This window comes from Magnolia sinica, chromosome 9 (assembly GCF_029962835.1).
Source record: "Magnolia sinica isolate HGM2019 chromosome 9, MsV1, whole genome shotgun sequence".
Classification (NCBI taxonomy): Eukaryota; Viridiplantae; Streptophyta; class Magnoliopsida; order Magnoliales; family Magnoliaceae; genus Magnolia; species Magnolia sinica.
This window is the reverse complement of record NC_080581.1, coordinates 86,182,718-86,206,300: the sequence shown is the minus strand read 5'-3', so window position 1 is coordinate 86,206,300 and position 23,583 is coordinate 86,182,718. Positions and strand designations below refer to the sequence as shown.

Here is a 23,583-nt window from a genome sequence, read left to right as displayed (position 1 = left end):
GCGGATTGCCCATTTACACTGCCTGTAGTGAGATAGCTATTGGACATTAATATGTGGGCACCAAGATATGTCTTTTATCTACACTGTTCATCCATATTTTTCATATCATTTAAGGGCATGAGCCCAAAAATAAACTAGATCCAAATCTCAAGTGGGTCACGCCACAAGAAAGTTGTGGTGATCGAACACCTACCATTAAAAACTTCCTAGGGCCCATTGTAATGCTTATTTCCTATCCAACTTGTTGATTAGGTCATAAGGACCTATATGAATTGAAAAAACAAATATCAACTTCATCCAAAACTAATGTGGCCCCAATTATTTTTAATTGTGGGCATTCAATCACCATTAATTCCTATGGTGTGGTCCCGTTATTTCCTATGGTGTGGTCTACATGAGATTTTAATCTAGCTCAGTTTTGGGGTCATTGCCTAAAATGATCCTAAAAATAGATAGATGGCATTTATAAAACATATATACATCATGTTGGGGCCCATAGAACACTGTCCAACGCCAGTAGGCATTTCATGTCGATGCACAGATGTGTCTCTGGACCTAGAGGGTAAGGTTTATATAAATGTAGGGAATGGACTGTTATACATGAAGCCATCAATGGTTAGAACGTTGCAAAAATGTTTTGGACAATTGGCTTATTAATCCAAATGTTTTAGACCATTAAATCCTTAATCTAGCCGTTTGGATAACTAAATGTCAAGCTGTTCAGACCGTTGGCATTAACCCGCTTCGGTTTCTAGTTGTTCTCAGCAACGGACGGATCTAACCATTTCGAAAAATCCATACAAGTTATCCGTTTCTCATTTTGCACCACGATCACACAGCCTCGCGAGGGTTTGCGTAAGGTGGCGAGGGAGTGACTACTCATGACATGATGCTCATGTGCGAAGTGCGCCACTAGCGCCTCACCTCACATATCATTGGCAGCGCGCGCGCATCACTAGAAAATGCAAACCCAAGCTCAGTCTCTCTCTCTCTCTCTCTCTCTCTCTCTTCTCTCTTTCTCTCTCTCCTTTTTCCAAGTAAACAATCTACGAGAAGGTTTATAAACCACAAAAATATTTCATCCGTAAGCAATGGGGGGGACAAATGAAAAGTTTAATTTTTCACAAAATTTTAAAATGAATTTGGAGGGAAACGAAAGTATTTGAAATGCACACTTGTAGAGTGAAGTTCATCTAAACATGTGCCATGCTAATTCCATGTGGTGAATATCCAGGCCATCCACACACACGTCTCATTCTGCAATCCATCCTTATGAGAGTTTTACCCTTGTGTCAGTGATTCCATAAGCGGTTTACATAATTAAAACATGTCACAAGGTCAGATGGCTATAATCCCATTTTAACTTCAGTGGTCCCAAAAAAGACTTCAATTGTAAGCATTCCCTTCTACAGTATTCCTTGTGGTGTGGGCCACTTGATCATCAAGATCATCCTTATTTTTGAGATCACATCATAAATTGATCTGTCTCAAATGATGGATAGAGTAGATGTCAGACAAATGTCAGGGTGGACCCCCAGCTTTCTATTGCACGGGTTGTAGGATATTTACATTATTGGATTGGTAGGCATTTACTGGACGGTTAAAAATGGGAGTCGTCCATTGGTTCTATTTCCATAGAGAAATATGCACGAATCAATAATCTCTCTCCCTTTATAGAAAGATTTAGATATTTTAGAAAACCTCTTTGTTGTATATGTAAAATCCACTCTATCTATCAGGTTTTATCATTGATGCTAGGCTCTAAGGCCAAAAACTAGATAGATCCACAACTCAGATGGGCCACACATCAAGGAACAATGGGATGGGATTCCTACTGTAAGTTTTTGTGTGGGGCCACCATTGTATCTTTCATCAAATTCATTAGTGATCCAAATAATGATTCTTACCTGGTCAATGCAACAGAGTTTACATATACAATACTCCTGCTAGGCATTTTAGGGGCGAAGGGAACAAATTAGAGGCTTATATATGAATACAACTTAGGTAGACCCCACCAAAGGGAAGAGTTGGGGTATGAATGCCCTATAATTTTAAAACTAGGGTGACTAGACTAGAAACTCATCCGAGTCAACCCAACTTGGGGAGAGTTTGAGCAAAAACTCTCTAGTGAACTAAACTCGGTCACAATTGTCGAGTCAGCTCAATGAATTGGTTTACTCGACACAACTCTTTAATCGGCCTAATTTTCTACACGTAGCATCCAAATAATGATTCTCACTTAGTGAACGAAATGGATTTAACATAAACATGAACCTTGCATGGGTGGTTTAGGGGCTACATTCGTATGGAGATTGCTACATAGGGCAATAGCAGTTGATGAAAGAATTCAATATAGAGGCGTGATGCTAGCATCAAGGTGCATCTGCTGCGCGGAAGAGACTAGACGCTACCTCAACGTGGAAGATCTGTACCATCTTTTCCTCCATGGGGTGCTAGCTTCCAAGGTTTGGAAGCACTTTGGAGACATATTTGGGCTCCCTGCCCTTCTGGCCCACTCGATCAAAGCAACTTTAAAGCAATGGTAGTTGATAGAGATGAGAGGCAATAATAATGTCGATTCTAGAAAGTTGGCTCCCTACCTGAGTAGTTGGAAATTTGGAGGGCTAGAAATTCCATGAGGGGGGGATGGGGAAGGCGGTCACGAGTGCAGCCACCATCGCTAGGGATGAAATGGTGGTTGGACTCTCTTTGCTCTAAAAGGATCCAGTGCACCCAAAGACCAGGGTATGAGGTGGTTAGGTGGATTAAACCGCAGGGTGGTTGGACCAAGTTGAATCTAGATGGGTCGGCACAAGGTAACCCGGGCCCATCAGGTGAGGGTGGAATTTGCAAGAACTCAAATGGGAACCTCATTTTTACGTTTTCGGTGGGGTTCAGAGTTGGATCTAGCAATAGAGCAGAATTGCACACAATTTGGGATGGCCTCTTTATGTGTCTGAGTCTAGGGCTCTCCAGGGTGGATGTGGAGCCAGATTCGAGATTTGTGATCAATCTCGTGAATAGAGGCTCGCATCCGAGTTGGGTTTGGAATCATAGGTTAAAGAGGATTGGTACTCCTAAAAATAGTAGCTCATTTTCCTTTCATCATATTCCAAGGGACGAAAATGGCCCGATAGATGGCTTGGCTCGTTTAGGCAACAGTTCTCAAGGGAACTCAGTTTATTTTGTCATGTCTGATCTCCCAATTGAGATTAGATGGTTGATTTTGTTAGATAAAACTGGGTTGGGGGCCATTAAGAATAAAACTTAGGAGTTACTGTGAGGGCTAGTTAGATGCCTAGTCATATGATAGGCTCCCCTGCTTTTTGGCTGGGAGCCCGAATTTTTTTCTAGATCCTGTAATGATGGCTTTTTTGGAATGAATATATTATCCTTCTTAAATAAATAAATAAATAAATAATAAGGTATGGTATACAATTCATCCATCAATAAGACTAAGTTAGGGGAAGAGTTGAGATGGAATGTTGCATAGTGCTAAAACTCAATTCACTAGAGTTGAAACTCGGCCCTGTTAATTAACTCGCTTGAGGAGAATTTGAGCTTGACTCAGTCGACACTTGACCAGACTTGTCAACTCGACTCACTGACTTGGTCAAGTCGACAAAATTGAGCTATGTGTGTATGCTCACTTCACTTTGAATAATGTTACAAATGTTGAGTTGGAGTATTATGAGATGATAACCTTCCAAAGTAATTGAACAAGTATTTCAAGTAATAACTTCATAATGACATAATGATAGTATGGCATAATAATTTAATTTCAGTTAAGGTTGGTGTGAATGTTTAATTAAATTCAAATGAATATATGTGACGTCATGAAAATCAAATAATTTAGACCATGTGCTTGGTATTTGGGTCTTGAATAGCTATATTCAGAGATCCGGATTTCAAATTTTGAAAACTATAATCTAAGCCTTTGTGCTTCAATTGCATCTTCGGTTTTGGTGGTGTGAGGATTCTTTGTAGGATTTTGTGGACTAATCTTTGCTACGAACAGAAATTTTCTATTCGTCACCATGTCATTGGGCCACATCGTCACAAGCCACATTTAATGCAGTAGTGCCCCAATGTCAGTGATGATGTGGACCAATCACAGTGCAGGGAAATATGGAATCCCTATTCCTGGTAAACAGACTATGAAGACTAAGGCACGTGGTGTAAGGACTCTCTGAGACCCACAGTGGTGTATGTATTTCATCCACGCTGTCCATCCGTTTTTATCAATTCATTTTATGTAATACTCTCAAAATTGAATAAATTGAATGATATCCAAAGCTCAAGAAGACCACACTACAGTAAGCTAGTAGGGATTTAATGCTTACCATTAAAAACTTCTTAGGGTCACATGAGTTTTGGATCAAATTGATATTTATGTTTCCCTTTGTCCATGTCTATATGACGTTACGAAGAGGTTGGATGGTAAATAAACATCGTGGGCGTCATTGTCCCTACCCCTTTCTATGAGGTGGTCCTGTGAAATGATCTTCTTCATTTTTGGATATAACACATGTATCATAGCAAGGCTCACAGAAGTTTGCCACGTCAGTACGCCTGTTGCTATTTTCTGTAAGATGCAATCCGATTCCAGCGTGAGAAAAGGGGGGAACCGAATGCGAAAATAAGTATAAGAACAAAGTTTAAATATGTAGGTATTTTTTTTCTTAATTTTCTCAGCTGACTAATAAGAGGAGGCACCACAGGAATTTGCTGTGCCTTCAACATAGAATATCTGCACTCATATATTTGACATTGGTTGTCTTCATTTCTTATTGTACAGAAATTCCGATGACGGACAGTATCGTTCAATTCGGGTTAGAAACTCTAAGTGCCCTTCTATCTCGAGAAGCATCACTAATAAGAGGAGTGCGCAATGAAGTAGAAGAAATCAAGCTGGAACTCGAAAGTATGCAAGCTTTGTTGAAGGATGCTGATAAAAGAAAAGAAAGCAATGAAGGAGTGAGAACCTGGGTGAGGCAAGTAAGAGATTCCACATATGATGTGGAAGACATCATCGACGAGTTCATGTATCGCATGGACAGACCACAAGGAGGTGGGCTCCGTGGTTTTCTCCTTAACATCGTTTGCCCCCTGAAGAATATCTACAACAAGCATTGCTTCGCCATCCGACTCCAAGAAACCAAGGTTAAGGTCCATAACCTTTTCGATAGAGGAGTTAGCTTCGGTCTCAATCAAATAGGAGAAGGAACCAGCTCTCATGATGTTAGCAAAATGTGGCAACGTGATGTAGAAACTTCTCTTTCCTTGGTGGAAGATGACATAGTGGGGATGAAGAAAGAATTAGATTTGATAGTCAGATGGTTGGTGGAGGAAGAACAGCAGCGCACGGTGATTTCAGTGACGGGTATGGGTGGGGCGGGCAAGACCGTTCTTGTCACTAAAGCCTACAAGAACGAACTAGTAAAGAAGCACTTCGACTGCTCCGCATGTGTTTCGGTCTCACAGACTCTTAGAATCGATGAAGTACTGCGAAGCATCATAAAACAATTCCTTGAGTCTGCAAAGGACGTTGTTCCAAATGACCTAGCCACCAGTGATGCCGGTGACTTAAGGCAGATGGTTAAAAGACATCTCAAATCGAAAAAGTGTCTGATTGTCTTGGATGATATCTGGAGTATGAATGATTGGAATGAACTAAGTGTCATATTTCCAGACTACAGATGCGGAAGCAGGTTAGTAGTTACAACAAGAGACAGTGATGTGGCTTTTGCAGCGGGAGAGGGAAGCCGTGTCTGCCACCTTCAGCCTCTACATCCAAAAGAGGCATGGCAGCTATTCTGTAAGAAGGCATTTCGGAACAAACCCTGCCCTTCAGAGCTGCAGCCATTGGCTCTATCCATAGTAGAAACATGTCTAGGTCTGCCTCTTGCAATTATTGCGATGGGCAGCCTCCTGTCATTGAGAGATGCGAATGTGTTGGAATGGAACCGAGTCTATAATAACCTAAGTTGGCAGTTGAATAACAATGAAAAGCTTGAACCAATAAAGCGCATCTTGTTGCTTAGCTTCTACTATCTGCCTTACCGCCTTAAGCATTGTTTCTTGTACTGTTGTACGTTTCCAGAAGATTATTTAATTCACCGCAAGAAGTTGATAAGGTTATGGGTGGCAGAGGGTTTCGTTGAAGATGCAGGTAAAATTCCGATGGAGGAGATGGCTGAAGACTACCTAAAGGAACTCATCCATCGTAACACACTTCAGGTTGTCAAGATGAATCTCTCTGGAAGGGTGAGTGCTTGTCGAATGCATGATATTGTACGTGAATTGGCCTTATCCTTATGCGACGAAGAAAAGTTCAGCATCACATACGATGGGCAGCAAACAAGGCAAGGGGGCAAAGTACGTCGCATGTCAATTTACAATTCTGGAGAAACTATTCAACATAGCATGAGCATGTCACAGCTTCGCTCTCTTTTAGTGTTTGAAGGAAGCACATCTTTCTCTTCTTCTCTTAATACCATAGCATCAAGTTTCATGTTATTGAGGGTCCTAGATTTAGAGGGAGTTCCTATTGAAAGCTTAACAGATGAATTGACAAATCTATTCAATTTACGGTATCTTAACTTGAGGAATACTAATGTTAGCGAGCTTCCAAAATCTTTAGGAAGGTTACAGAACCTGCAAACATTGAATGTTAGACAAACAAGGATCAAGAGGCTACCGAGTGGGGTTGTGAAGCTACAGAAACTACGCCACTTAATCGGTTATCGATATAATAGGGCAGATCCATGGACTTTCGAGCACTTCAGTAGCATCCACGTTCCTATAGGAATATGTAATATAACAAGTTTACAAAGTCTAACTAGTATCGAAGCAAAAGAAGGGGATTTTGTGAGAAAAATTGGGAACTTAACCCAACTGAGAAAACTTGACATTTCCAAGGTCAGAGCAATCAACGGAGCTGAGTTGTGCACATCCATCGCAAAGCTGAAATACGTTGTTGCCTTGGGTGTTAAGGCAATCAACGAAGAAGAACCACTTCAATTGGAAGAGCTCTCTCCTGATCATCTGCCACCTTTTCAGAAGCTTTACCTGTGGGGACGTTTGGAGAAGGTGCCTCAATGGTTTAGGTACCTTGAGCATCTCACCGTTTTGGGGTTGTATTGGTCTAAGCTGAGAGAAGAAGATCTGCTTTCATCACTCCAAGCATTGCCCAATCTGGTGCGCCTTTCACTTCGAAAGGCCTTTGAAGGGCAGCAGTTGTGTTTTCACGATGGATGGTTCCCTAAACTCAAGAATTTATATTTAAGGGACCTGACACAACTAAATCGGGTAGTGATAGAGAAGGGAACATTGCCAAGCATCCAAGAGCTATCTGTGTACAGATGTGGAGAGTTGAAGACGCTTCCAGAAGGGATCGAATACCTCACCAAACTCCGAGTTCTCAGGTTATGCGACATGCCAACAGAATTGACAGAGAGGTTGCAGCTAAAAGATGGAAACGAGGAGGACCGTAGAAAGGTGGGGCACATTCCCTTCATCTACGGTGGACGCTGGACAGAAGAGGGGTGGGATTGGCATCGACTCAACTAATCATCCATCGATTTAGGTAATCCTTCTATTGCTGATGAGGTAAGGCTAGCTGTACAAAATTTCGGTTCTCCATGAATTTCCAAATTTGCAAATTTATTTCTTAAATCTATGCAATTGGGGCTTTTTGTGCATGATCAACGGTTTGGATCATTGAACATAACCAAGATCCAACGGCCATATTCCTGAAGGTGGCCCATGGTTAAAAGGCCCGGCAACTCACCTGACTCTGATACCAGATCGTTCTGACGAAGACCGAGTCCACTTGAATGAGTTGCATTAGACTCATCAAACCATGAGATAGCCCAAGCTCGACCTGATTCTCAATAGGGCCTGAAAGCATGGCCCATCCTGGATATTCCATTGATTGTAGGCCCAACTCAGATATTATCATTGTAAATGGGCCTTCTTTTGGGCTCAGTTTGGATTTCATATGGCTAGGGTACATGCACCGTAGTTGTTAATACAAAAATAATAATAATAACTATATATGCACCGTATCCTTGAATTTTTTTTCCAGTCTTGTACACTTAATGCCCCTGATTCACTCATCCAAACTGATTAATCCTAATTATCCATTGTTTGGCCTTCTTTCAATTCAATGTGGACTGTAAATATATTTCCTAATTATTAACTCTCTTTTTTGGCCATCAATCAAACATCCAGGATTACATCTTATCAACCATCTAAGTAGTGAATATCAAATGTATAAATAAAAGGTGCAACCGATGTTCTATGGTCTATAACCAACCCATCAATTGCTAGGGTTCCCTTTGTGTGTATTTTGGTGTATAGCTGATCTAACGTAATTCAGCAAGGAGCAACTAAATGAACGGTCTAAATCTCATCTGCATGCCACATGTACAGATATTGCATACTGGCACTGTCTCATTGCGTTGTTCTGGTCTAATTTCAAATAACATATTTTTTTCTGCTTCTTATTTATTCACAGGTTGTTGCTCAAACATCCCATCCCAAAAGGTAGTACTCTACCGTTGCATTTTTTTGGTGCATATGTACCCTATACCTGATGTAGTAACAGTTTTAACCCAATAACATATATGATGGGTCCAACCTCATCCATTCAATGGCTGTACATTTGGGACCTTGTTCAGTAATCCAAACCGTTGATCACATAGTTCAAGATGTATGGATCTGTTATTGTTCTGTCATGGATCTATTCATGAATCTATTATGGATCTGTTATTATATAATTTTTTTGATTTATTATTTGTCTACAATTGATCTAATACTGTATCATGCTAGTTGTGAGGAGATTAGAAGGATGATGAACATTACAGGAGCAAAATATCTGAGGTGGTGCTACAATCACGGAGGATGCGGAGGTGAAGAACGTGTTCCCAGCCATTGACTGAAGTGAGACTGTGAGAGGCTACGCAGGCTGTTGATGTCTACTTGGTGAATTTGAGATTTAATTGGTGCTTTGTGTCTGTGATAAGTGTGGCTGTACGGACATCAATGAATTTTAGGTCTATTTGGTGCTGTGTCCTTAACATTGGACATGTATTGTGTTTGTGATAAGTGTGGCTGTATGTACACAAATGGAATATTGGTTACCACCCGAATGGATTTTGTGTGTGGCTATATGCCTTGCTCAAGATGATTGTTATCTAGGCATGATTATGTGTTAATAAATGTGGATTTTTTTATTAGTATATATAGGTGGAAAGTGTGTTTTAGACATCCACTGTATTGGACATGTTGGAATGTATGTCATTTTAATTCAATGAATCATATATATTTTTAAAATTAATGCTTTGTTTATTGTTCATTATCATTGTGTATGCATGAAAGGATGTAATTAGGAGGGATTTGTATACATTGCGAGCTTTATATTCCTAGGGAATGAGGCAGGACAAGTTTAATGTGAAATATATTTTGGAGGTATATATGACTTATTAGGTTATTCTTCATATATTTAACATATTGCCATTGCCAAGATGAGATAGCTTATCTCATTGGGTATTATATATTGTGTGTGGCTGACATATTTATGGTAATTCTCTAACATGGGATGGTTTTTCCACACATGGATAAGCGTGTGCATGCATGCGCATTGACTAAATTGGGTGAGTTATATAAGCTAAATTTAGCTGTCTGATATTAGCTTCTACTTTCTAATGCTTGTTTTTGTCTTTAGATTTGGGAGAACCTAAGGTCCTATTAGGGATGTGATTGATTGCTTTGATTCGTAGAAATGCATTAGCACAAATCCTGGAATCATAGAGAAAACTAAGACCCACATCTCATTTGAGTTAATAGTGAGTTATTATAAGAGATTTTAGTATGGATTCAAAAATAATATTAATAATCCATAATTTATATAAGGCTGCATTTCGTTAGACCAAATATCATGAAATTTCATGATATTTAGTAGTAAATGAGTCCAAGTTGACTTTGATATCATGAAATTTCATGGTGCAAAATATCATGATATATATATTTTTTTGCAACTAATACAGCCTAATCTCAATATAGTGCATTGTAAAAAAAGTTGGAACTCTAGATTAAGGTGTCGAAATTGCAGCTCCTCTCTAAATAAGAATGGCAAGAAACGGGAGAAGAAATGGTGGTAACAAGGTAATTTGGAGGAAGGAGGATCTACCAAGTTATTTGTGGGTGTTTAAATCTTAGATAGAGCAGGAATTGCCAATAAAAAGGGTAAATGGTTGAGAAATTAAGAACTTGGTCTGAAGTAGGTGTGGTGATGGGAGCTGGGAGTTATCCCTCTTCTGGAGTCCAATGTTTTATCCATGGTAAGAAGCAGGCCAGATTTGTTGGAGAATCACGAAAGCAAACCCAAATTCGAATTAAACAAGAGAAAGCTAAACACAAACCACGTAGAGAACACATAAATTTATGTGAAAAATCATTGTGGAAAAAAACAACGGCACAAAATTGTTGTCAAATGTCTACGATCTGGCTGGAACATGGTCTGTTGATGCCATCGACAGACTACTCGATCCCATCGAGCATAAGTTGATGCCATCAATAGACATCTCAATCCCATCAAGAAACTCCCGATTTATTCAAATTACTCCCTGGACAGTTTTTGAAGTGCTACTCAATGTCATCGAGGAAGGCTTCGATCCTATCGTAGGACCTTCGATGGCTATCGATCCCATCAACAAAAATGCATGATTTTACGAAATTGCGGGAATTATTTCCTATTTCGGGTGCGATACTATATATATAGGTGTAAATGGTATTAGGGTTAATTTGAAGAAGGGCTAATCATTTATAGGGTTTTGGGGATGAGAAAATGAGGGTTATCCGAGCATTGTAGTGATTTTATCTCTTGTATTTTTTGCTTTCATATTAATTCGTTGTTGCTTTGTGCCGTAGTGTTTTCCCACAATGGCTTTTCACTTAAAAATCATGTGCTTTGTGATTGTTTTATGACGCAGAGAGGTCTTGATAAGGTCCAGCACCATCTTTATCAATCAATAAACACCTTGAATCCACAAGGCACTCTTGAATTCATAAGAGATTTCTCAAATCCACGAGAGAAAATAGAATAACTTCTAAAAATTTTACTGATTGAATGATAATTGATTGCTAAAAAATGAGTTTAACCTCCTTAAATAACCCTTAAAAAAACTCTAAAAACATAACCAAAGAGTTCTAATCAAATAAGGAAAAAAATTCTGAAAAACTTGTAGATTTCCACCGCCAGTCGACCGATCGAATTAACAGGTCAAAATAACAAAAAAGTGTCCAGAGATTTATGTTCACTCCCCAAGTGCAGGGTTGTGATGTAGTAATAAACTCGGTAAGACCGAGGTCGAATCCCAGAGGACTGATACTTGTACGTTATCTGAAACCAAGTAGAACTAGAACTAAACTAAGATGTGACCTAAACCAAATAAAATTTAGGGAATAATTATCTAAAACTTAAGTAATTCAGATGAAGGAAACTAGGGATTCAGAGGATCCACTTGTAGGGATCAGGGAGATCTTATGCCTGTATCAAGAATTATGGAAATTAAACTGAACTTACTTTGATCTCGTTTTCATGAGATCAGACGGGTGTAAATTAGGGTGGATTCCGTCACAAAACCATGCCCATGAGACAAAGCAAACAACCAAATCAAACCAATTCACAACCAATCTGAGTGATGTATGAATGTCAGGAAGAGTACCATCATCCTACCATGCCCAGGAGACGATGGTGAACAACAGGGCTTCCTGACGTTATAACATCAAAAAGGGGAAAGAAATACTCAAAGCCATCACAGATCTATTGTAATTCAGTCACAACAAACCATTAAAAACTGAAAGCATTCCATGAAATCAAACTATTATCGTATTAAATTTAATAAAAGAAACACCAGCTAAAAGTCCCCCTATCACGCTACAAGCTTCACCTCTTAGCCCTAGCTAAGAGGTTTAGCCACACATAAACATGATGAAGCTATATATAAAAAATAATAACAAAGCAGCAAAAGAAATATAACAGGAAAAAAAAAAACAGAAAACCTCTTATTTGCTTCACCTTCACCCTTCCAATCTCAGATCCCCCTTCTCTCTCTCCTTCTTCTCCTTTTATAGAGCAAGGAGGGGTGGTAGAGAATCAGCAGAATTGACCTGCTGGAGTGCGGAATCATTCGCAGCAGATTCCTCACGGAACGCTGCTCTGCGCCAGGAAACGCATGACTTGATTGCGTTTGAAATCCATTTGAGAGGAGGAGTCTTCCCCTCTTTGAGAACTGCCAACGTGGTGAGTGTAAGCACCCTTTGTATGATCGAATGGACGGTTTGGATCGATGATCCGTTCACGGACGGTGGCCCGCAACTGCCCGCAACTTCCGGTTTTCCCGGACGCGCGTAAGGCTTACGCGGATGCGCTGACGTGTTTGGTGGGACCCGTGGTGATGTTTCTGATGAAATCCACCCCGTCCATCAGATTCCTCTCGATTTTTCGGTCAGAATGGGCTGGTTTTTGTTAAGTTTTGGCGTGGTCCACAGATTTTTCTCCCTACCGTCCGTCCTGCGTTTAGACTGTTAAAATCCGATCCACGTTTTTTTAAGAAAAGTCCACCTAGGTGAGGGTCACGCCCTCCCTCTGGACTCAATGGACGGTCCAGATTGATGATTTGGATGAAAACTGGGCCCCACTGCACGGAACCGGCGGACGGCGTGAGTACGTTGTCCGTGTTTGAATTGGAGAAGAAGGCGTCGGTCAGCGTGCGCTGACCGACTTTGAGGAATTCAGTGCACGGCTGGTGCACTTGTGTACCGTGCACACGTGATGCACATGCGGTCCTATGGAGATGTTCGTGAGAAATCCGCTCCGTCCATCCGTATTGTCAGCTCATTTAACGCGTTGAGACCAATTTTCAAGCACATCTAGATAGCAGGCGGGCCCAAAATCAATGGTTTTATGGGCTGATATGTCCGTTAGGCCACTTCCACAGGGATCAAATGGATGAAATTCGATGTGTACGGTTACTTTATGGTCCTCAGGCCACGTATGAAGTTTCGAACTCATCAAATGGTGGGAACCCTATGATCTTGCATTTTGGACGTCTTTTAGGTCTGTTTAAAATGAGCGGCTGGAATTTCTCTGATCTCTGACGTGTAATCCTCGATCGTGGTCCCATGGGGCCTCGTCCAATGCCTTGATGACGCCTGAGCTTTAAATTCATGCTTTTAGCATCCTTTCCAGTCCGTGCTCGTAAATATACTCTGCATCACAAATATGATTAAATCGGGCCATTAAACAGTATCATGCTTGTAAATCCATGCAATAACTGGGTCTGATATGCAATATTTAGCCCACAACAATTTAAACCAGAAATTCTGTGATTTTCGACCTGTCGACCCATTTTGTCGACCTGTTGAACAATATTTTGACCTGTCTAAAATGGCAGAAATCAACCAACAAGCTGTAATGCCCTAGAAATTGGGGGTCGTGCATATACTCGACTCCCGAGTTCCCGGGGTCACTTATAGCCAATTTTCATCAATATGCGATACAGTCTAAATGCACAGCCTGAAATCTCCTGGAACATGAAGTACATCCACACAAGTCCACTAAAATGAAAGAGACCGAATACAAATATATATATATATATATATATATATATATATATACACACACATGTCCAAAAGAATACATGGGTCGCATAAGACACTACCCAACAAAATCACAAAAGAATAGTAAGTCCAAATAGGAATAAAACTGAGCCCCCCTGCTCAGCGATCCAATTCTGCCTCTCAAGCTGGCGGAGAACCGACCATTAACTGGAAGTAGAACCGCTCGTCCTCCTCCTCGAAGCTCACCTCACCAGGCTCCTCAAGCCTTGAGTCACCTACATCTATGAACAGGTCTGGTTGGTGTTTTAAAACACCGTCCCAGAGTGGGAGTGAGTGATCAACTCAGTGGGGGCTATTAACCTCAAGTTATCACAGGCATCAATTTTAATATGATCTTAATGAAAAGCAGACAATCACATACGTCTAAGTAATCTTATTAATGTGCATGTATGCAGCATAACATGATGCATGCCCTCACCACAACGCTCCCTTGTACGACACCATCTAACGATCGCCAATGCCAACACTCCCTCAGTGCGACCTCGACCGCCGAGTCGCCACCTTAACTAGTGCGATGCAATGCGATCATATTAGCCGAGTTATTAGTTAGGTCCATTCATCCAGCCGATTGGGGAATCTGGTACACCCCACGTATTAATGCCCTAATCTGGGTGCGAGGCCAAGACCCCCCAATGCGTGAGGCCGAGGCCCCGCAGTCCATGATCCCGTCGGGTTCCTCATCCCCTACTTCAAGCACATGAGGAGTGTCAAGAGAAAGGGATCGCTCGCGGTCACTACGGGGAGGCGCGGTACCCCAGCGTAGGCCGACAGCTCGGACACAGTGTCCCATTCCACCATGCCCGGCTCACGAGGCTGTGGACCATTTCCAAGTGGGTTATTGATGGGCTATAACGGTTGTAGGGTGTCCCAGGTTCCATACAAGTGTGAGCAAACAGGGTTAACAATCATGGTTGGTCAGACAGTAGGCTAGACCGCACGAGTCCAGGCAAGTGCATGGCGGAACGACATCGGGTGCAAGCAACCCATGTAGTCTAACTACTGTCGCCCACACGCACTCGCCCAAGTCCATGGGTTTAGCCTCAAGGCGGTCCTACCAACGGGACCGCCTTAACTCTCCTTGTTTTCTTGATTAACCCTAGGGTTTGGATGGTGGTCCACAACATGTCAACGGATAAGGTTATCAACTAGCAAAATCATCATCATGTTCTCACACCTCAACATATAATTCAGATTCTTCTAATAAGCAAGCTAACACAATTTATAAGCAATGGTGCATGTGTGTTGTGTTTGTTGGTGAGGAAGTTGCTCACTTCCTACAACTCATGGAAACAAATTACACAGGAAATAAATAAGGCACGCATGCTATACGGCATCATCATATAAGTAAATCTAACAAGACATCAACAAGTGATCATCAAATTTACACCAAGTCATGTAAGAAGCAAGAACAACATCATGTGAGGAAATCAAATAAAACATACAATTCCATACCACTCTAAATAAACATAAATTCCTAGGTTTTCTCTATATTCTCTAAATACATCAACCAAGCAATCAAAATCATTAAACTCATAATGAAATTGGTGCTAGACCACCTAGGAGTAATAGTCCGCACCTTCGAATTCGTTAGAGGCTTGGGAACGACCTAGGAGCGGGGATTTTTGGGGTTGAACGGCCGGAATCCCTAAAGCAAGCATTTGTATGTTAGAATCCATGTTAATCTCTCCTCAATACATGGATTTCAAGAAAAAGGGGTGAGGGATTTTACCTAGACGATCAACGAAGCGAATGTGTGGTTGTGGTGGAGGGTTTTCTCGGAGAAGAGGTGGAGAGTTGCAAGGTTGAGCTCCCTTGGGCCCCACCATCAACAACACCCTCCTTCACTCTCTTCTTCTTCTCTCTTTCTCCTCCTTTCTCCTCTTTCTCTTCTCCTTTTTTTCTCTTCTCTCTTTCCTTCTCTAGGGCAAAATCGTATGGGGAGAGGGGGTGCCCAAATGAGGCCCTTTTATAATGCCAGATTTGGTGGAAATGGCCCCAAGTGTTGAGTTTTTACTATACTAGACCTATGGGAGGGTCTTTCTAAGCTCTAGGTCCACTATAGGGTGTACATATTGATATACACCATAGGATAGTTAGCCCTAATGATGATCTACGTATGAACATGATCGGACCGCCATTTGGACGTGCCGATCGACAGATACGATTAGAAGTCTGTTCAACGGTCATCGATGGTCGATCGGGGCCAAGACTACATGGATATGAGAAGAAAAATATTCTTACTCGACGTGTGAAGTTTGGTCGCAAACCGACGGTCCGAAATCCTCAACTTTGCATAAGAGTGAATGACTCAATTCACTTAAGTTCCAGTTCCTTTCTTTAGGGTATTTGCGTTTCTCATGCACTCGTCCTTCGGCTCAAGTTGAGCAGTTCTGGGCACTGCCTAGGTCCGACTCCCGCGATGGATGTCGAGCCTAGTAAGACGAACATTACTCTATAATTTTAAAACTAATGGCCCACCAACGAGCGGTCTAGAGCTTGTTCGGAAAATCGAGGCGTTTCTGGAATGAATTAGGTATTGAGATTTCTCGTGGGCAATGGTCAGGGTTTGAATTAACTATATTTATAGGGTGGCTTATTTATAACTAGTGGAAGTAGATATTTGGTCATGATCACTCTAAACCGTCGGTTTTAGACTAAAAGAGTAATGGGGTTGATTTGATTTATTATTCAAGATCCGGGCCTTATCTGACTCTGCCCCTGTTAAATCTTTAATTTAGTCATGCTTGCCTTGATTAGTTAGCGAAGGGTCGGTTAGATTTGGGCCCTCTGACCTTTCGTTTCAATGAATTCCCACAATGGCCCTCTAGGATTTCTCATTGGCTTTAGGGCGGACCCAACACCCCCTTGGCCACCAAATTTGGTGTGTAGGTACCTTGTGGCCCAATGAGGGGCCATATAAAATTTAGAAGTAAATGGATGAACGATTATGGGGTTTGAGTAAACGGTTCCGATCTTCAAATGGCCCTATGGGGTTCATTTTGGTGATTGGAGTGGTTCCGTTGGCCCTCTGGTTATGAAATTCATAGGATAGTTGCTTCATGGCCCGATGAAGGGCCACGCAAAATTTAGGGAAGATTGGATCTGGAGTTTGGTCGCACGGGCCCGATTTGCGATCAACGGTCACCATTCCATGATCGGGTCCCAGAGTTTGTGGACGGGTGTAAGAAAATTCATTAGACCTCCTCTAAAAATATAGAAGAGATCCAACGGCTGGATAGCCTTGTATCTCAGCTTCATTTGCGAGCGCCAGATTCCGGTCCTGGCATAAGTGGGGTGCATTTAGTCAGTGCCAGATCCCACTTTAGGGTGTTCACTGGGTCCAAGTCCACGATGGTCCCCAAGCCCAGTGAGATCTATGCTCCCCTAAATTTTTATAATTTTCTGACCTTCCCGTGTCGTAGTATAGCCCGCACGGGCTGTTTCTAGGTGTAAACGGCCATCTGGCTTAGAGGCCCGCACCAGGTTCTATCAGGACCCAGCCGGTCTACTCAATTAGGCTAATCTTGGTCCAATTTATTTGTGATACCTCACTACGAGTGACTTAAACGAACGGTCATGTGGCAAATCCTTCATGGATGCCCCAAGACATTGTTCTGGTTCAGCGGGTCGTTACACCACACCTGATGTTCAAGTGATCGGGCAGATTCATTGGCTTCCTACAGCTGATTAATCGGACTGGTGCGGTTCTTTACTGGTACCACCCCTGTATACACTAACATTGAGTGTTAATGGTTATTAAGTAATATTTAGGTTAATTAAATTTTAAAAAAAATAAAAAAATTGATGGATTTTTGAAAATCCAAAACAGTGAAAATCCAGGATGTTACAATCTACCCCCCTTAAAAATAATTTCGTCCCCGAAATTGCCTAAGGGTAGTAAGTAAAGGTTTTATTATTTCATTTGCCTAGGTTTGTTGATTTTAAGTTTATATGCATGATAGGGTGTATATTATTTATGCTAAGCTGGCTCATTTTAGTCTACCCCCCTTAAAACTTTTTCACCCTGATGGTTTATTAAAATTTATTTATAAAGATTTAGATTCATAGCGACAGTTTTTCTCTATTTACATTAAAAATATTTACTTTCAATGGTAGACCAATACGGAGAGACGGTTGTAGTGGGCTTTAACTCGATACGTCGATCATCTACCTGACCAGGGTAAAAGACTCATCGTATCCCTTCTTCGTCCTAGTGGATCCTGGTCTTTTGCTCGGTCAAAGCAGTGAGTCCATTGGTAGTCGCCCAGGATTGAGAACTGAGTCAAGCCACGAATACTTTGCAGGTGTATACTTCCGTAATTCCGTAGTCCAATCAATATAAATGTTTAGAGAACGACCATAATTGGAAAGTTTAAATCTCCTATTTATAAGGTTGTCCTTTGGGTCTTGGTCCAAGAGAGTTCTCATTTTAATTCTTTTCTAACTTAGTGATTTAAATCTCCGACGGTGCTTATGGTCAAATGATTATCCTAAAAAGGTTTCTAATAGTATAAAATCTTATATGTATATCACCATTTCGATCTCATGTCTAGTAGGTTAGGAGCAGACCGCACTTCAGTTTCCTAAACTTCGAGAGAGAAGGATAAATCGAAAGTTCTAAAGTATTTCAAAGGTTTGAAGTGTTAATAACGCTAAGAAGGATGCAGAAAAGGAAAGACGAAGAATATCGTCTTCTCAATGTGGTACGAACCTTAATTCTTTAACAGAATAGGAAAACTTGACATATTTTACCATAGTCCGCCTTTAATATGAACTTTCGGAGCCTTAAACTGTAAACCCCAATTCTACTCAAGGGTCCTAATTCGATTGCATTGAAAACTACTTAGAATAGAAAAACGTATATAAAAATTAGTCTAATCATAGGATGATTCCTAGTATTATTAGAAATAAACATTCTTATCTTTCACTGCATATTTGGTTTCTACTGCAGACCTGTTTAAATTCAATCCATGATAACCTATTTTGCGTTCGTAACAAAACTCATTAATAGATTCAGCTTGTTGTTTAGTTTCTGCTTCTAGAACTATTTCCAACACCCATAGCCTATCCTGGAACTTGCTTATCAGCTCCTATTTTAGCAGAGTCTTCACCAGTCAACCATCTGTCTTTATGACTGATCTGTTTCCTAGCCACTTCCACACCCAACATTGGTACCAAAATCTAGCATTGAATGTCCATAGCTACAAAGTATCTTTAATTGTGGACAACACAATATTCAGATAGGAATGTATATATGGAATCACAGTTTATTTATTTTCATTTAGAGCAACCTCACCTATCTGTGATGAAGCACATTAGATGAATGGAGTGGGTGGCAGATAAAGACCAAGGTAGGCCCCGTATATAACTAACAGTGGATGTTCCTTCTCAAGTATTTCATGAGATGGCCCATTTGAGTTTCAGATGATCATATTCTAGTTCAATGGTTGCCTTTGGAAGAATGAAAAGAAGAAGAAAGGATTGAAGTAATGGGTTTTTTATGATGGGTTTGGAGAAGAAGAAAAGAAGAAGAAGGAGGAGATGGGTTTGAGGATGGGAGAGTGAGTGTGATGGAGTGGGAGTAGAGGAAAATGGGTTTAGAAGACAGGTTTGGGAAAGGATTTGAGAATGGGATTGAGAAATGTGGGTTGGATATGAATTTGAAATGGGGTTTGAAGTTTGGGTTTTAAGATGGGTGTTGGGAATGTATTTTGAATTGGGTTTGACAATGGGTTTGGAGAAGATGAAGATGAATGGGTAGAGGCTGGATGCTCTTGGATGGATCTCTTGAAAATGGGTTTGAGGTCGGTTTTTTTTTTTTTTTAAATGAGTTTAGAAAAGAAAGTTGAGAGTGGGATGGAAATAAATGTTGGGAGTGGGTTTTGGGAGAGAAAAGATGAAGAGAATGAAGGAGTGTTGAAGGTGAGGAGGTTTGGAGAGAGGGTGTAGAAAATGAGAGTGGTTTGGAGAGAGCTAATGGATTCAAACAAGACTCAACTTCTGCTACAGCTCTAACCGGACAACAAAGGCAACTTATCGGATGGGATACCTAGCCCAAGCTATTGAAGGGTCAGATCAAACCATCCAGGTCGATGTGTTGGATCCTAGAGGCAACTTAAATCCCATTGATTATGTGGACTACATAGCATCCTTAGCAGCTTTCTTTATCTGGAAAGTTTTGGAGAATGGAAAGAAATTAAGGTCTGTGGCCACAAACCACAAAGGGTGTGCTCGAGTGGTGGCAACAGCACCAATTGGCCTATGAAAGGAAATGTAATGGAAATATTAATAATTGGGCTAAAATAAAGTTAAAAATGGACAGTAATTTATTGCCTCTTAATTATTACCACCTCATATAAAAATTTTCAATTGCAACAATCTAATGATCAATTTATGCCAAAGTATATAAAATCAATTTTTACAAATCATTGGGTTTTGTGAATGAGCTTATGGGAGTGAATGAGTGGATCGTTTTGAATGGGTTTCGTTGAAGGGGAATGTGATGAGAATAGGTTAAAAAAATGGGGGTGTTGAAGTGGAAGAGTGGCAAGCTAAGGAAGGATAGATTTAGAAATGAATGCTTTATGTATAGTAGGTTCAGCAATCAAGAAACAACACATTAGCAGAATGAGTATAGTTACGTGTGGATGTGGAAGTGGATGAGTGGCGAGATGAGGTAGGGTATAATTCGGAGTGAATGAATTTGTCAAACTTATGAGGAGCACCAAGAAGTAGTAAGATGAGGGAAAGTCATCACGATTTCCAAAAAAAAAAAATGATTAAAATTCTAGAAGTGACAGTTGTTTAAACTAATGATTCATCATTAAGTTTAAAAATGTCTACATTTATTGTAACGCCTCTTATACTTTTAGTAATTAAATTATTTTAATTTTTTTATATAATGATTTATCATTAAGTTTCAAGTCATCTCACAAAATTTCATATCATTTGGAGTTGTAAATAAATTATTAAAATTCTAGAAGCAACATCTCTCTGAAATTTATAATTTTTAGACAATTGACAGATCATCTTAATTTTAGCTATATTCTAATTTTTATTTTATTTTTTTCTTATTTTTATATAAAACTAGACTCATCAAGCTTCAATCTAACTTTTGAATTACCTAAATCGGAGTTATATTGAGAGAGATACGAATCTTTGAAGTCGGGCTAAAAATTGCAGAAAATGGGCCGCCCGGCCCGCTGGACGGTCGGGCGCTGTGGCGCCGGCCCGCTGGATGGTCGAGCGCTGGCGGCACCAGTCGAGCACTGTGGCGCCTACCCGCTGGACGGTCGGGCGCTGGCGGCGCCGGTTGGGCGCTGTGGCGCCGAGGCACTAGAGGGTCGCATCTTGCGACGACCATATCTTTCAAACCAGGATGAGTTATTCAACATGCCATATATGAATTTGGGGTATGAGAAGCCGATCTACATAATGGGCCTATTTATTTTACAAGATTCCACTTGGTTAGGGGCTAAAATCTAATTTTCCTATAATTTTACTATTTCTGGTGAAATTTCATTCACCCTCAAGTCTTTATCTCAGAATGGGTTGGAACTATCAATTTTGCCTTAAGATGATGATTTTAAACATTTAATCCCTCAGTTTCAGTCCCACATTTCTCCTATTTCTGGTAAAATTTCATTCACCCCTACCTAATTATCCCCAAATGGGTTGGAACTATCATGTTCGGCCCGGTATTAGCTCATTTGGACTTGGACGATGATTTCAACCGTCAAACCTTTTAATTTCTAGCTCGTTCCTAACAATGTAATGGGGAAGTTCAAGAATAGAGTGATGACAGGGGAATATCTTAGAGAGATATGTTAGAAAGAGGAATTTTTGACTTAGGCCGGTTTGGCTAGTGGCATTTAGTTGTACTAAATGGGATTGCAATGCTAATCCCAACTCAAGATTTGGGAATGGCATGTCGGGAATGAGTGTGGGGCAAAATTTAAAATTAATTTCATAGGCTTTGGAAAATGAGCCTTGTGGTGGAAGGTGTACGATGGGATTTCCAAATCCCATGATGATGAATTTTTTAGTGTAATTTGAAAGGAAAATCCCGGGATTTACTTTTAATTGAATACATTCTAAACAGGGTATTGTAAAACATGGGATACACTATATCCAGGGACAATATCTTACTCATGCATCTATGGTTACTCTTACCATTTCATTCACCCTAATCTCACCTATTTCAGTTGGCCCAACAGTCCCTTAGGGATTTGGTGGACCGGAATAGCTAAATTTCCTAGCTAGTCGAATCGAGTCTTGCTGTCGAGTCCCCAAATTCTTATCCGAGAACGGGCCGAGGCACTGTAGGACTCTCGGATCCCCTTCTCTACTGTTACTACTCCCTCTCGCTGCCGAACCCTAATACCTTGGTAGTCTCACCTTACGTCTAAGACTGGCGGCTCAAGTATTGGGATGGTTCCTAGCATTTCATGTTTTCTATTCTGTTTCTTCTCAAGTCAGCGGACGCGTTAATGAGTTCATGACCCGTGGCCCAATTAATTCCGAACTATTACTCTGATACCATCTTGTAATGCCCTGAAAATTGGGGGTCGTGCATATACTCGACTCCCGAGTTCCCGGTGTCACTTATAGCCAATTTTCATTAATATGCGATCCAGTCTAAATGCGCAGCCTGAAATCTCCTGGAACATGAAGTACATCCACACAAGTCCACTAAAATGAAAGAGACCGAATACAAATATATATATATATATATATACATGTCCAAAAGAATACATGGGTCGCATAAGACACTACCCAACAAAATCACAAAAGAATAGTAAGTCCAAATAGGAATAAAACTGAGCCCCCCTGCTCAGCGATCCAATTCTGCCTCTCAAGCTGGCGGAGAACCGCCCATCAACTGGAAGTAGAACCGCTCGTCCTCCTCCTCGAAGCTCGCCTCACCAGGCTCCTCAAGCCTTGAGTCACCTACATCTATGAACGGGTCTGGTTGGTGTTTTAAAACACCGTCCCAGAGTGGGAGTGAGTGATCAACTCAGTGGGGGCTATTAACCTCAAGTTATCACAGGCATCAATTTTAATATGATCTTAATGAAAAACAGACAATCACATACGTCTAAGTAATCTTATTAATGCGCATGTATGCAGCATGACATGATGCATGCCCTCACCACAACGCTCCCTCGTGCGACACCATCTAACGATCGCCAATGCCAACACTCCCTCAGTGCGACCTCGACTGCCGAGTCGCCACCCTAACTAGTGCGATGCAATGCGATCGTGTTAGCCGAGTTATTAGTTAGGTCCATTCATCCAGCCGATTGGGGAATCTGGTACACCTCACTTATTAATGTCATAATCTGGGTGCGAGGCCAAGATCCCCCAATGCGTGAGGCCGAGGCCCCGCGGTCCGCAATCCCGTCGGGTTCCTCATCCCTGACTTCAAGCACATGAGGAGTGCCAAGAGAATGGGATCGCTCGCGATCACTACGGGGAGGCGCGGTACCCCAACGTAGGCCGATGGCTCGGACACAGTGTCTCATTCCACCATGCCCAGCTCACGAGCCTGTGGACCATTTCCAAGTGGGTTATTGATGAGTTACAACGGTTGTAGGGTGTCTCAGGTTCCATACAAATGGGAGCAAACAGGGTTAACAATCATGGTTGGTCAGATAGTAGGCTAGACCGCACGAATCTAGGCAAGTGTATGGTGGAACGACATTGGGTGCAAGCAACCCATGTAGTCTAACTACTGTCGTCCACACGCACTCGCCCAAGTCCATGGGTTTAGCCTCAAGACGGTCCTACCAACGGGAAGTTTGGTCGCAAACCGACGGTCCGAAATCCTCAACTTTGCATAAGAGTAAATGACTCAATTCACTTAAGTTCCAGTTCCTTTCTTTAGGGTATTTG

The 23,583-nt window shown here is 41.2% G+C and overlaps 1 protein-coding gene across 5 annotated transcripts in view; it reads left to right on the top strand.

The window, feature by feature from the left end:
* LOC131255940 (disease resistance protein RPM1-like) overlaps positions 1 to 23,583 on the top strand; it is a 96,982-nt gene that overhangs the window by 16,241 nt on the left and 57,158 nt on the right. The window contains exons 2-4 of one of the 5 annotated variants that reach the window (XR_009176525.1): positions 4,799 to 7,588; positions 8,522 to 8,550; positions 8,836 to 8,915. Coding sequence is in view for 1 of the 5 variants with exons in the window: in XM_058256907.1 (XP_058112890.1) it covers positions 4,807 to 7,572 (2,766 nt within the window). In the remaining 4 variants the exon portion in view is untranslated. Of the gene's footprint in view, positions 1 to 4,798; positions 7,612 to 8,521; positions 8,551 to 8,835; positions 8,916 to 23,583 lie in introns of all 5 variants that reach the window. The other 4 variants (XR_009176526.1, XR_009176524.1, XR_009176523.1 and 1 more) reach the window with 4 other exon arrangements.